This window comes from Neospora caninum, chromosome IX, assembly GCF_000208865.1.
Source record: "Neospora caninum Liverpool complete genome, chromosome IX".
Taxonomy (NCBI): domain Eukaryota; phylum Apicomplexa; class Conoidasida; order Eucoccidiorida; family Sarcocystidae; genus Neospora; species Neospora caninum.
The window spans coordinates 389,892-402,602 of NC_018390.1; the positions used below are offsets into that span (position 1 = coordinate 389,892).

Consider the following 12,711-nt stretch of genomic DNA (forward strand, 5'->3'; position numbering starts at 1 on the left):
TAGATCCGTCTTCAAACACATATTTCAGGGCGGAACAAGGCACACGCCTTCGCGTACATGACAAGACAAGCCTCTGCCGTACCCTCGGGTCGTCCAACTAGTATCCAGAAACCGTAAGGCCATTGCGCGTTTTCTAGAAAAAAAACTATTGGCGGGGCTGTCTTTGTTTTTTACCCCGCTCTGTCGCGACGTTCAAGTGTTTTCCACTGCTTCGTACACGAAATCGTTCTGTGAAAAAAACTCTGTCCGCTGAGCCGCCTCAAAGTACAGACAGGGAGCTCACGCACTCGATCGCTGAAGGGTCCACGTGCTCAGAGTATCTGATGGAGAGGCGAGACCCGACGTCTACCGCGCAATCCGCGGTAGAAGTTGAATCCGAAGTTTCTGTTCGTTTCCGTCCACTTTCTCTTGAGCGAATTTCGGAGGGAGCCCGAGCTGCCTACTTTGTTTCCGGTCCCAAATCCGTTGGGATCGACACCCAGAAGGCAAGCCTTTCCCAGTCCGATCCCACGGTTCAAGGCATTCTGGACGAATTGAAACTCAAGGCATCCTGGTCTCTCGACTCCTCGCGTTCTGTTTTTGACTTCACTTTCAATGGCAGGTAAACGGCGCGAAAGGCTGTCCTCGGTTCTGGCATACACTTCTCGACTTCCTCGTATCATGACACTGTCGAGTCTCAGCTTCAAATTACCATGGCACTGTCTAGTCTCAGCTTCAAATTACCATGGCACTGTCTAGTCTCAGCTTCTGATTACCGTGACACTGTCTTGTCTCAGCTTCCGATGCGAGCACCAGGGAGAACATTCTTGCCGCTGAATAGATGGGGTATACAAATGCATCGTTGACTCTAACGCATTACCTTTCTGTGAGCCTTGTCTCCTTACGTAATTCACGTGAACTGCAACAGCAGCAAGCAATGTGTGTGAAAACTCGACGATCTTGGTGTGTCACTTTCTCCGTTTCGTGAAAGAGGGAAACAAATCAGCACGACATAGGGTTCAGAAAAACCGACCAGTCTTTCGAGAGCAAGACAACTCTATCCATTTTTCATTTGGCACAGAGGAGTTCTTCAGAGGACTACAGACACATTCATGTTCTGGAGAATAGTTGTCAGTCACGCTGTCTCCACGTAGTAAGCGGGAGCGTAGTCGCTGCTGCCATATCGATCCCCTATTAGTAATGACGTCGAGTAAAAAATAACTTCGAAGGTCGTTTAAAAAATTATGTTTTCCTGGATTCTGTAGCCTCGTTTTCGGCTAACCGCACAAACAGAAAGATTTGAACGACTCGTTTGACATTCATGTGGACTAGATTTGCAGTTGCGCATCGATGCTGGCGGTTCCGAATTCTGAAAGCTCTCCCGGAAAAGGCATGCTCATATAAAACTGGAGACGACGGAGTTTTCTCGTGTGTACCGCGTATACGCTTGCGTTCACCTGCAGTGTCTTCGACGAAGGCACAGCAACGGCAAGTCTCTACAACAAAATCGTACAGCCTGTAGTCATTCAAGTCACTGAGGTGAGTCTACGGTACACTCCTATGATTCTGAGCAGTTAACCGTGTGCAAACACAGGCTACTCAATGGGCCAGGAATGCGCATTCGGCATTCATATATACTGAAGAATTCAGCGGTAATGGGGTTGATGATTTGAGGAACAAAATTTTGTATTGCCCACTGGCTGACGCAGAAAGGTTCAAATCTACTTTGGAGGTCCACACCAGGTCAACTTGTCCACTTGCGCAGTGGTGGTGAGACAAATGCGCCTGTAAACCTGTAAAAAAGTGCCGGTGAATCCGTCGAGACTACCCGTCTCATTTCCGTCACGGAGTCCCGACCAGTGTGCTTTGCCCCTGTTCCGTATCACCGTGCGTGTTCGACATTTTTCCTCTATCTGTTGAGTGCGGAAGTCGCTTTCTGCGTCCTGAGATTTTGCCACATTGGTACCGCGTGCCTGCCGGTCCTCAAGCACTCCCAGCTTGCTTATGCATTAATGGCCAATGGAAAAGTTGCGTCCCGCCAGATTCCAGAAGTAGGCGAGCGGTTCTGCTTCCCTTCTCGATGGCGATTGTCGTGCATGGAAAAGTCCCATGAAGACATGCGGGCGGCATTCCACTGTGTTTCCAGGGAATCAGCAGCACGGTGATTGCCTGCGGGAGCTCAGGCAGTGGGAAGACGTACACGCTGATCGGGACGCATGAACACCCAGGCGTCATTTTCAATGCCCTCCAAGACCTCTTTAACCATATAACCTCTTACCGGAATCCCGCCTCTGCAAAGACCAAGCCTCGGACCAACGCGCCGAGGTTTCTCTCGTGGAACATCGACCCTCAAAAGTGGCGCGAACACGAGTATGAGTTCTCTGTTCGCTGCTCCTACGTTGAAGTCCGTGAGCATTCCATCGTCGATCTTCTTCACTGCGCGGCCGACTTCGCCCCAACAGATGTCCTTCCCACTCTGGCGCTCCGGAGAACACCAAAGGGGGAGCCTTGCATCGACGGCCTCAGCGAAAAACCCGGAGCAAGTGTTGAAGAGCTTGTTCGAGTGCTTGCAAGGCAAGTCAAGTCCGCGCTCTGTCTATTGCTTCGCCGTATATATATATATATATATATATATGCGCAGAGAAAAGGGAATGGAAATGCTCAACCGTCTGTCGGGGGTTGTCAACAACCAGTACCATCCTCATCTCCACACACTTGCTCCTCGCGCCGCAGCCCCATGAAGCGGGGCAATGCAGAGATAGTTTCCTGCCAAGTTCCACAGAAAGAATACATCCACGAACTAAAGGCCTTCGCACCCGAGCGGAAGCTGAGCCAGTCAACGTACTTTTTCCGGCTTGCTTACCTCCGTGGGCTGAATGGGGTTTCCAGTTCCAAATCCTGTCCGCTGGTGACTTCCCGCGCCGTTTCCATGTTGGTCTTCCCCCCTCTTTCACGCGTCTATGGTTGTTTTATCCTCGGGTCTACACTTTTCAGAGCGGCTGCGTTGAAGAAAGCAAGGGACAAGCTTTTCCCCGACCGCCCCTCCAGTGGTGTAGTGACGATCACGGTAGAGAAAGCACGGATCGGGAAGGAATGTCAACGGGGTGATTCTGTGCCTTCTTCTCCGTCTCCTCGGCACGGGCCAGCGGGTAAAAACGCGTCGGATGACGGCGTGAGTTCATCTCGTCCCGGTGAACGTGCGGGTCCGCAAGAGTCTTCAAGCGTCCAGATTCCTCAATTAACCCGAGCCACCCTCACCTTCGTGGAAGCCCCAGGAACAGAGGGGCTGGCTGCTCCTCCTTACGCAGGTACGTTGTCGTCCGCCGTTCCCTACGAGAAGAGTGAACTTCTTCATCCTCAGTTACGGACTACTATCCGCGTAGAAAGGGTGGACGTTCAAGAAAAGAAAACAGCGGCAACGATTAAGAACAGGGAAATCCCAGAATCGCGCCATAAGATCCGCTCTTCATGTGTCTGTACACTCCACCGAGGCCCATCTGAAGCCACACACAATTTCTATCAACTCGCGCATGCCAAAAACTGTAGAAGGAAATAATGTAAACCATAGTCCGCGCCAAAAATGAACTGTAATGGCATATTAGTGTTGAGAACTGTACTCCTGGACCAGATGCCGTTCAGATGTGCTGCATCGACTAAACACGCAGTACGGTCGGTAAAAGCGGTGGATTCCTCCTGAGTGTTCCGGCACTTTTTCTGGGGCAAGGCCGTCGAGTGTACGACGTTCGCATCCTCACACGGATACTGTCCCTCTGAGGTCTGATCGGCACTCAGCTTTTTGGGTCTTCCTCGGGTGGTTGCAGTGTGGCCGTTTTTGTGAAGTTGCCTCATTTTCCAGAGAAAAACATGTTCCATTCTCGTGCTTCTTTTTCTGGCTTCATCATGCGCCTCGCTGCAGATGCATCTGCATCCCAAAGTCTCTTCCGGACGCTCGAGGGTCTCCTCCGGCCTGCAACCTGGACATACGCCGACGGAAAGCCTTCCACATCGGTGTGGGCGGGATCCACGCTCACGCAGCTGCTTTATCCCGCTCTCCATGGAGATTCGAACCTTTCGGTCATCATGACTGTCGATCCCGCTGACTGTTCCCTGTCCGTCTCTTTGCCTACGCTTCGTTTCGGTAGTCGCATCTCCGGTGGCCGGCGTCGCCTGTGCGTCTCTCAGGTCTCTCGTGAAAAGTGAGGAAAAACCACCACGACAGGACTCGGGCGTTCGAGAAGCTAGATGAATGCGACCGCATCTGCGCCTGGGCGCGTCAGGATGTTTCTCCGAGACGAAGGGGAACGATGAACGCGGCGAAGAGACTTACGCATAAACTCTGCACACACATCGGTTTCGTCCCGTCACTCGGGAGAACCGCCACAGCAGGCTGGCACGCACCTAATCCACACCTAGATTCTCTCCTTTTCGCACTGCGCCCACTGCATCTTTTCTGCATTCATTTGGTTCTGCGTGTCAAACTTCGTGTGTGGTTTCTCAGTTCCCACCTGCGGGCCCTCCACCTCGACGTCTCCCGGCACTTTCGCCACATCCAGTCGGTGCGAAGAAAACTGAGGGATCAGGCGGAAGGCACTGCGTTTCTCAGGCAGTTGGACTGTGTCGAGTCATCGAGACACGACGGAACTGACCAATCGTGGTGGCTTCCATCGAGTACGGAGGCGAAGGGCTGCTTGGAGGAACTCGAGGAGAGCCTCCGTGCAACGCGTCGGCAGGTGAGACACAGACAGCGAGGGGTGTCGTGATAGAGACAGCCGAGCACAAGCAACACGACAAAAGAAACGACCAACCTAAGAAAGCTCAAACCCATCTTTGTAGACCTGCCGTCAGGGACGGCTTCGACTTTTGCAGACACTGCAACTTCCCCCGCAGGGACGCCATTCGCGCGCGACACGCAACGACGGTTATATGCACATGCAGCCGTAGAGCTACAGTCTGCTGCAAGTATGAGTTTCCGCGTAAAACGGCTCGTGCTCACTGCTTAGCAGCTGCTGTGTGTTTGCTGCATGTGGAACAGATTCTCGTCGGGGGCACGGCTGACTGGTCTGTGCTGGAGGGGAGCCGCCTTTCGACTCTCCTGAGCATTCTTTCTGTCTTTCGGGACCGGCGTTTCGTGCGCGAGACGCTCGGCGAAGATCGTTCTCGGGCTGACTTGAAGTGTTCAGAGGACAGCTCCGCTGGGTGCCCGAAGCCTGGCTTGGCAGGGCGTAATCTCGCTGCGGCCTCTGGGGACCTGTCCCCTCCGGGATCTGCCTACGTGCCCATCGCGCCTCTTCCAGCGTCTTCGCGAATCACCGTTTCTCCTTACAGTGCGCCTTCAGAGGCCGTTCCGGACTTTCCCGCCGCGTTCCCGCTTTCTGCCTCTTCGTCGCCTCCCCACCTCGCTTCTCCTGCCGCGGCCCCTGTCCGCCCCGTTGCGTTTCCTGCGACTCCTTGGTCGTTTTCTTCTGCCCAGGGACAGGCAGTCCCATCGACTTTCGGCGGCACGCGACTCGTGAATATCACGCATCGCCAGCGCGCCGTGCAAGGCCAGTTTCCTCCGTCCCCCGCGCCCGTGCCCCACGCTGTGCCTGCACACTCGCTTGCCACGTACTCCCAGGACGCGTCTTTCGCGTGGACGGACTTTTCGACCTCTCCCGGCTACTGCGTGTACGCCCCCGACAGCGGCGTCGCCCAGAGATTTCCCGCCTTGGCACAGATGGAGCCGGTGGGATCCCCGTCCCGCGCCGTCTACAGTCCGTACCCTGTCTCCGCCTCGAAACTCCTGTCCGTGCATTCACGCTTCGGCTCGCAGACAGACGCAGAGCCAGACGCGGGCGACGCAGAAATCAGCCCGAGTTGCTGCTGCGGCGCCTCTCTGCAGCCGCAGACAAAAACTCAGACCAACTACGAGCCTGTCGCGTTCCGAGCTTCGCTCGCGGACCCCGCGGGTGTCTTTCCACAGCCCTCGGACGTGGGCGACGCGCGAGGCGGGTCAAGACTCGAGCGTCGCCTGTTTGTGGGCGTCCTCTCGCTTTCGCCTGGGTTCGGAGGAACAGAATCTCGAGACGACGTGGGCAGAGCCATGGAGGATCTCGAGCGGTCTTTGGAGGAGCTTCGGAACTCGTTTGCGGATTGGGGCGAAGACCCCACGCTGCGGCTCGCCTCAGACGCCGCGCGCCTCGAGACCGTTCTCTTCTGCCCGCGGGCTGCGGACTGCAAGCTCGCCTCAGGGTCCGGCGCGTTTTCTGCTGACGGCCCGGGCGGAAGGCGCCTCAGCGAGGTGGCGACTGCGGGGGAAGCGACATGCGAACAGCTGAAAGGCGAGACAGGAAAACACTTTGTTGTCGTCGCCACTCACGAGGCAGCCCGCACCAGTGAGCCTTCGTCGGCGCGTCTCGTGGACGACTCGGGGAATTCCCGAGCCGCAAACAAAGCAGGCGCAGCTTCGCCCGAGCAATCCGATCGCGACTTCTCCAGTAGCGACGGCCACACGACCTCCTCCGCCTTTGAAGGCTTCCTTGAGAGCCTCTTGCCGGCTGCACAGCTCAGCGGTGAAGGGTTACTGACCAATCAGGGAGTCGCCGAAGGAGCAGCGGGCTGGGACTGGGAAGAAAGCGCCGGAGACGGCGAGGCGACGGCTCCGCCCCAGTCCACGAAGGAAGATGGCAGCGACGGTGGATCGAGAACGGAAGATGCAGATCCTGAGGACGCTCCAAACAAGAGTGGCTACGACGAGGACACGTCTCAGGCAGGAGACAAACTCCTGCACACGGCCAGCCGACTTGAAGACGAAATTATTGACTTGCTGGAGGGCCAGTCAGACGACCCGTTTGCGCAGGACTATGACCGGGAGGCGGCGGCGTCCGGGGAGGCGCTCCTTCCTTCTGAGAGTTTCTCGGGCTCGCAGCCCGTGGACCTGACGCTGGACCCTGCAGCGCCTCAGTCGCCGGCTCCAGAGGCTGCCTTTTCGCCAACGTTCTCGTCGTTCGAAGCGACTACACATGGCGATCGATCTCGCGAGGCGATGGACACTCGCGAGCGAGAGACAAACGACTGGCTCAGTCGTCGCGGCAGCGTCCCTGCTTCGTCTCCCTCGCGCATTCGCGTGCGCCTCTCTGTGGAGGGCGAGGAGCCGCAACGGAGCCGTGTGGGGTCGCCTGGGTGTTCGCAGTCGCGTCGGCGCGCATCTCCGCAGACGACGTTCATCGGGACGCCTTCCCAGCTTCTCTTCTCTCTCGATCCCGAGCCGCATGCAGAGGGCGGGGCGAACCGGCGCGGGGTGGCCTCCAAGGACTTCTCGCCTCGGGACGGGAAGCCGTCGCCTTCCTCCTCGTTTTCCTCTTCTTCCTTTTCGTCGTCTTCGCCGCGAGATTTTGACCTGCACGCGCCGAACGCCCACCTGGCTAGCCACCGACGGCAGCGAGGCGGAGAGAGCTGGGACGTCGTCGTTTCGCGTTCCCCGCAGCACGCCTTGGGCGAGGGCGGCTTCTGCTTGCCTGAACCGCGCCGCGGCGACCGCGCGCAAAACAAACAGGGTCTGTACTTCCAGGGGACCTTGAGGCCGTGGACGCATTTCTCGGGTCCCGGGAAAACCTTGCCGAGGACTCCCAAGAGCTCCGACGCGCGGCTGGTCTCTCGGAAGGGGCGAATCCTGTCCGAGAGGAGCCGGCTCGGGGGAGACGAGACCGAGGGGAAGCGATCGCCGACCACCTCCCGCGAACGGACGGGACGTTCCAGCAGTTCCGAAAGGCGGAGAAGCAAGGAGCGGCGAGAAGGCCGTCGAGACGAGCGACGGAGAAGGCGAGAGACAAGCAAGGACGCGGGCGACAGACGCTCCGAAGCCGACGAAGTGAAGACTCTGCAGGGGCAAATCCTCGAGTTGCAACGCCAACTCAGACAGAAAGTGGAGCGAATCAACTCTCTTTCCAGTATCTCTTGTGAGCGCCGCCCTCCCGTCTCCTTCGTCATTCCGGCCTCTGAGTTTTCGAGCTCAACACCAGGGTCTGAACGCTTCGCGCCCGGAGTGCCCGTCTCCCAGCCTCCCTCCGCCAACGTCTTTGCGTCTCCCGTGCAAAGCGCTCCGCCGATGCTCGAGCTGCCGGGCCAGCCTGCCCCCGTCACCAGCTTCAGTTTCCCGGCTGCGGCGCTCCAGAGCAGTTTCAGTCCCCTCTCGCTCATCCAGGCCGTCTCTGGAGCCGTGCCGGTCGTCGGCATCGCCTCGCCCCCAGAGGGTGTGCGTCCCGAGCCTCCTGGGCCGGGGGTTCCTGGTCCAGGCGTGCCGTGTGCTTCTCCGCCCGTTGTGTTCGCGCATTCGCCCCTGGTGCTTCCCGCTCCAGCGGCGACTGCGACCCTCCCGCTGTCAATCCCCCTTGCTCGCCCCCAGGGAGAGACCGTTCCGGCCTCTGCTGCGGCGGAGCCCGCGCGGTGCTCCACGTGCGACGGCACTTTGTCCGAGCTTTCTTCGATTTCGAGCCGAGAAAACGCGGTCACGACCTCCAGCGACGATTTCCAGAAAACAGACACAGCGACGAGCCACGAGACGTCCTTTTCGTTCCGCCCGAAAAAGGCTGAAGAGGCTGCCGAGGCGCTCTTGGAGTTGCCTCCGACTCCGACCTACGGAGACACGACCCCAACGGCCGCCTCTCTGTTCCCCGACCGCAGTCGGCACCAGGCGATGGAGCCCAAGGGACCCGCCGAGGCAGAGACTGCGGGCCGAGCTGGGGACGAGGAGCCCTCTGGGGGCAGCGAGGTTCGGGCTGTGCCCGGAGATTCGCTGTTCCGAGGCGGAGACCAGACCCAATCGTTCGGCGGGACAAATCGCAAGCTGCAGGGACAGCCCTCGCCTCGGTTTCCCTCCCCGTCGGAAGCGGAGAACGCCGGGATGTCGCCTCCCGCGCCGCAGCCTTCAGATGCTCCCCGGCCTGCGAGCGTTCTTCCGCAAACAGCCGGACCCTACGACGAACACTGGAGCTCTGTGGAGCGAGGAAGAAGTTACCTGAGAACAGAGCATGCCGAGCGCCGTTTTGACGGGACCGACGGAAGGTTCCCGAGCCCCTCGTCTGTATATACACCGTACTATCGCGGCTCGCCGTCTCCGGCCAGAGTGAATGTGCCGTCGACGCCAGCGGCGCCAGGAGCGTACGCAGCTTCGTCCTATTCTTTTCCTCGGTATTTGTCCCCGCCGGCGGCTCCACGAGCCTTCAGTCCCTCTCCAGGGGTGCCTCCGGAACGCATGCAAACTGGAAAGCCGCGTGTGGTGTGCACGATTATCCGCGACTCGACGGGAGTCCCGTTGGATCTCATTCCCGGCGACGGAGAAGCTCTGCGCGAAACCTCGCGAGTGATTTATCCGTTTTCCCATGTGTCGCACGCGGCCGTGAAAGGCGACGTGACGGGCCACGCCCTGCCGTCCTCTCTGTTTAGCTCCGAAAGGCCTCCAGAATCCCACGGCGCGCACCGGCTCTCGAGGCTTTTCCACGAGGATCCTCAGCGGTATCGTCGCCTTGGTTCCGCTGGCGGCTCCCTTCCATTTCGCTTTCCCTCTCGCCCGCACCCTCCGTCTCGACCGCTGTCGCCGAGTGCTGCGTGCGTGGGAGGCGTGCTGGGTACGGACAGCTCGGAGGCGGGAGCGCGGGAGGACTACCGCGACTTTGAGATTCGGCAGGGCTGGCGAGAAGGGCGGGGATCGGTGGCCGCCGACCACTTCTACGCAGGTTTGGGTGGATCCCTTCGGCTTTCGCGGGAAGAGCGACGAGGCACACAGGCCAGGCGCGAGGGTCCGGCGCGGAGAGCCGGCGGAGGCGGGCTTCTTGCGGAGGGGCTGCTCGGCTTCTTCGAAAGGAAGCTCCGCGACTTCTGGGAGACGCGGCCGGGGGCGACCAGCGTGCCGCGACGGCGAACCGTGAAAGAAGTGAACGCCGCGAGACCCGCCGCCGATGGAAGTTCAAAGGCCTTCTGGCCAAACTGGTACCACGTGTTGCCTCCGCCAAACGCCGTCTCATTCAAGCGAACGTAAGAAGTGTGGGAGGAGAGAGGGGAGAGGAGAGTGGGGACGCGCGAGAGCAAGAAAAAGGGGAGGCGAAAGGCGAGACGACTCGGAAGGCCACAGCGAGACAGAGAGGAGGCAGGTCTGGGAAGGCCGCCGCGATGCAAAAGCTGAGTCGGGCGAAACACAGAAAGGAGGGCGGGGAGAAAGAAAAAGAAGAACGGTCAAGGTGGACAAAGAGACACCGAGAGGGGGGCGGGGAGAAAGAAAAAGAAGAACGGTCAAGGTGGACAAAGAGACACCGAGAGGGGGGCGGGAAGAAAGAAAAAGAAGAACGGTCAAGGTGGACAAAGAGACACCGAGAGGGCGGGGAGAAAGAAAAAGAAGAACGGTCAAGGTGGACAAAGAGACACAGAAAGGAGGGCGGGGAGAAAGAAAAAGAAGAACGGTCAAGGTGGACAAAGAGACACCGAGAGGAGGGGGGAGAAAGAAAAAGAAGAACGGTCAAGGTGGACAAAGAGACACCGAGAGGGGGGGGGAGAAAGAAAAAGAAGAACGGTCAAGGTGGACAAAGAGACACCGAGAGGGGGGGGGAGAAAGAAAAAGAAGAACGGTCAAGGTGGACAAAGAGACACCGAGAGGGGGGGGGGGGAAATCGGGGTAAGAAGGAGAGCAGAGCAAGTCCCATTAAGACGGAGACACTTGGGCAAAACCGTCGCGGGAGACACAAGACAGAGAAGCGAATTTTTATGGTGGATCGCCTGAAGAAGCGAAACATGCTTTCGAAAAGCGTCATGCAAACAACCCAAGGGTGACTGGAACGCCAGGAGAAGGCCGGCGGAGCTTTGCATTGAAGCCCCCGTGGAGAAAGCTTTCATTTCATTCTTTGTCTCGCTGTCTGTCTGTTCTCATTCAGAGGAAGCGTCGGCGACGCGCGTCGTCGGAGTCCATCGTCGCCAGCGCCGGTTCCACTCTCGCCTCGGAGTCGGATCGCCCAGAGTCGCCCTCTGTCTGTCCCTCGCGGCTTCCCTAAGTGGAAATGTGGGCAAGACGGTCCGGTGCGAGGCGTGCGTTTGGAAGAGACGCGACCTGCCGACGAACCGCCGAGCTCCTCATCTGACAAGAAGACTAAACCTGCGTCTCCTCGCGGTTCCGACGCTGCTGCTGCGCGCGGCGCCGACCAAAAGGAAGCCCCAGAAAACGCAGGCGAGGCCAAAGAAGAGGCAGGCGAGGCCAAAGAAGAGGCAGGCGAGGCCAAAGAAGAGGCAGACGCTTCGGGAATCAAGGAAAGCGCTTCCGGCGGGCCAGCTGCGCCCACTTTGCTTTCTTTTTCCCACGCTTCGACTCCCGTCTTCCTCTCCCCTCAGGTCGTGGCGCAGGGCCTTCCGGGGGCTCCGGGCGTGTCTCCGCCGCTGATTTTCGATCCTTTGTGGACGGGGCCAGCTCTCGCGTCGCCTGCGCCGCTTGTCTCGGTGTGCCCCGCCCCGGCCTCTCTGGCGACTCCGGGCCAAGGCCTCCCGTGCGTGCTGGCCTCGCAGCCTCCCGCAGTGTGCGCGGCTTCTCCCGCGCCGTGCGCTCTCGCAGTTGGCCAGTCTGCGCGTCCTGGCGGTCCCGCAGGGAGCGCAGGCGCCGACGCGCCGAAGAAACAGGCAGAGCCGGAAACGTACACCTCGTTCAGAAGCTTCGGAGACATCTGCCGACAGCTGTTGGGGCGGAAGAACCCGGACCGCAAACCCGACCCAACTGGGGCGCAGTCCCTGCTGCCGAACTTCCCCTTCTTCATGGACCCCAAGCGTCCGCCGGCAGGAGCGAAGCCGTGTAAGTCGGGACGGCAGCGTGTGGAAAGACTGGCAGAAAGGGAAGAACAAGGCGAAAAGCAGAGGGAGAGCGAAAGCGTGGAGGAAAAAGCAAAGCGGTAGAACAGAACGTTTGCTGTAGAGTGGTATAAGGCGGTTGGACGGGGGCAGAAAACGCGAACTTTGCGTCTTGGCGTACCGCTGCCCGCTGCGCGAAGCCCCGACTCGATCACTGAGGCGCTTACAATTTTGTTTCCACGATAGCGGCCAGGATTCGAGCGCAAGAGCATCAGCAAAGTGGGTCAGCAAGCATGCCTGTAGAAGGAGCAAATACCGTAACATGGACGGGTCTCGGACCGAGACAGATTTCCGGGAGTGGAGAGTGGGAGCAGGCCGAAATGTCTGTACTGCGCGTATCTCTCTATGCACGGTGTCTCACTGCTTTTTTGCGAGTGTTTGCTTCGCAATCTGTCGACATTTTTCCATCTCCGCTGTTTCTGTTTGAACACCCGTGCAGATCCCGGCCCCGTCCTCGAGATTGGCATTCTTAAATCTGGCCGATGACCTCAGGACGGAGCAGGAGGAGGCCGAGAAAAAGTTCGACGACGACGGGCTCCGCCGAGAGTACCTTTTCACGGCGAAGAAAGGCCTTGTCAAGGTGGACACAGACGAAAGGAATGTGTCTTTCTTTTTTCGCAGCGGACCGCGAGAAGGAAAGCCGTGAAAAGAGGGAATATGAGGAATGCAGGAGTGGATTCCGGTACAGGACAAAACTCAGGGAAACGAGCGAGTTCTCAGACCTGCGGTATCTGGTTGTCGGGCGGCTTTGTGTGAACTGAATTTCTCTTCTCGGCGGTTGCTCTCTTGGTGATCACGGCGGCGCAGGCGAGAAGTCGCTCTTCGTCCACGAGGCATGCGCCGCGGGGGGTGCCTCTCAACTTTTCCCGCAAATTT

The 12,711-nt window shown here is 58.7% G+C and overlaps 1 protein-coding gene across 1 annotated transcript; it reads left to right on the top strand.

The window, feature by feature from the left end:
• Window positions 1-323: 323 nt before the first annotated feature.
• NCLIV_038810 (putative kinesin motor domain-containing protein) lies at window positions 324-12,321 on the top strand (the record flags this gene model as incomplete). Its single annotated transcript, XM_003880790.1, has 9 exons — window positions 324-601; window positions 1,443-1,518; window positions 2,126-2,562; window positions 2,974-3,287; window positions 3,836-4,175; window positions 4,478-4,709; window positions 5,012-9,987; window positions 10,878-11,779; window positions 12,275-12,321. 9 exons carry the CDS (start codon window positions 324-326, stop codon window positions 12,319-12,321), a joined length of 7,602 nt encoding a protein of 2,533 aa, XP_003880839.1.
• Between the last annotated feature and the right edge of the window lie 390 nt (window positions 12,322-12,711).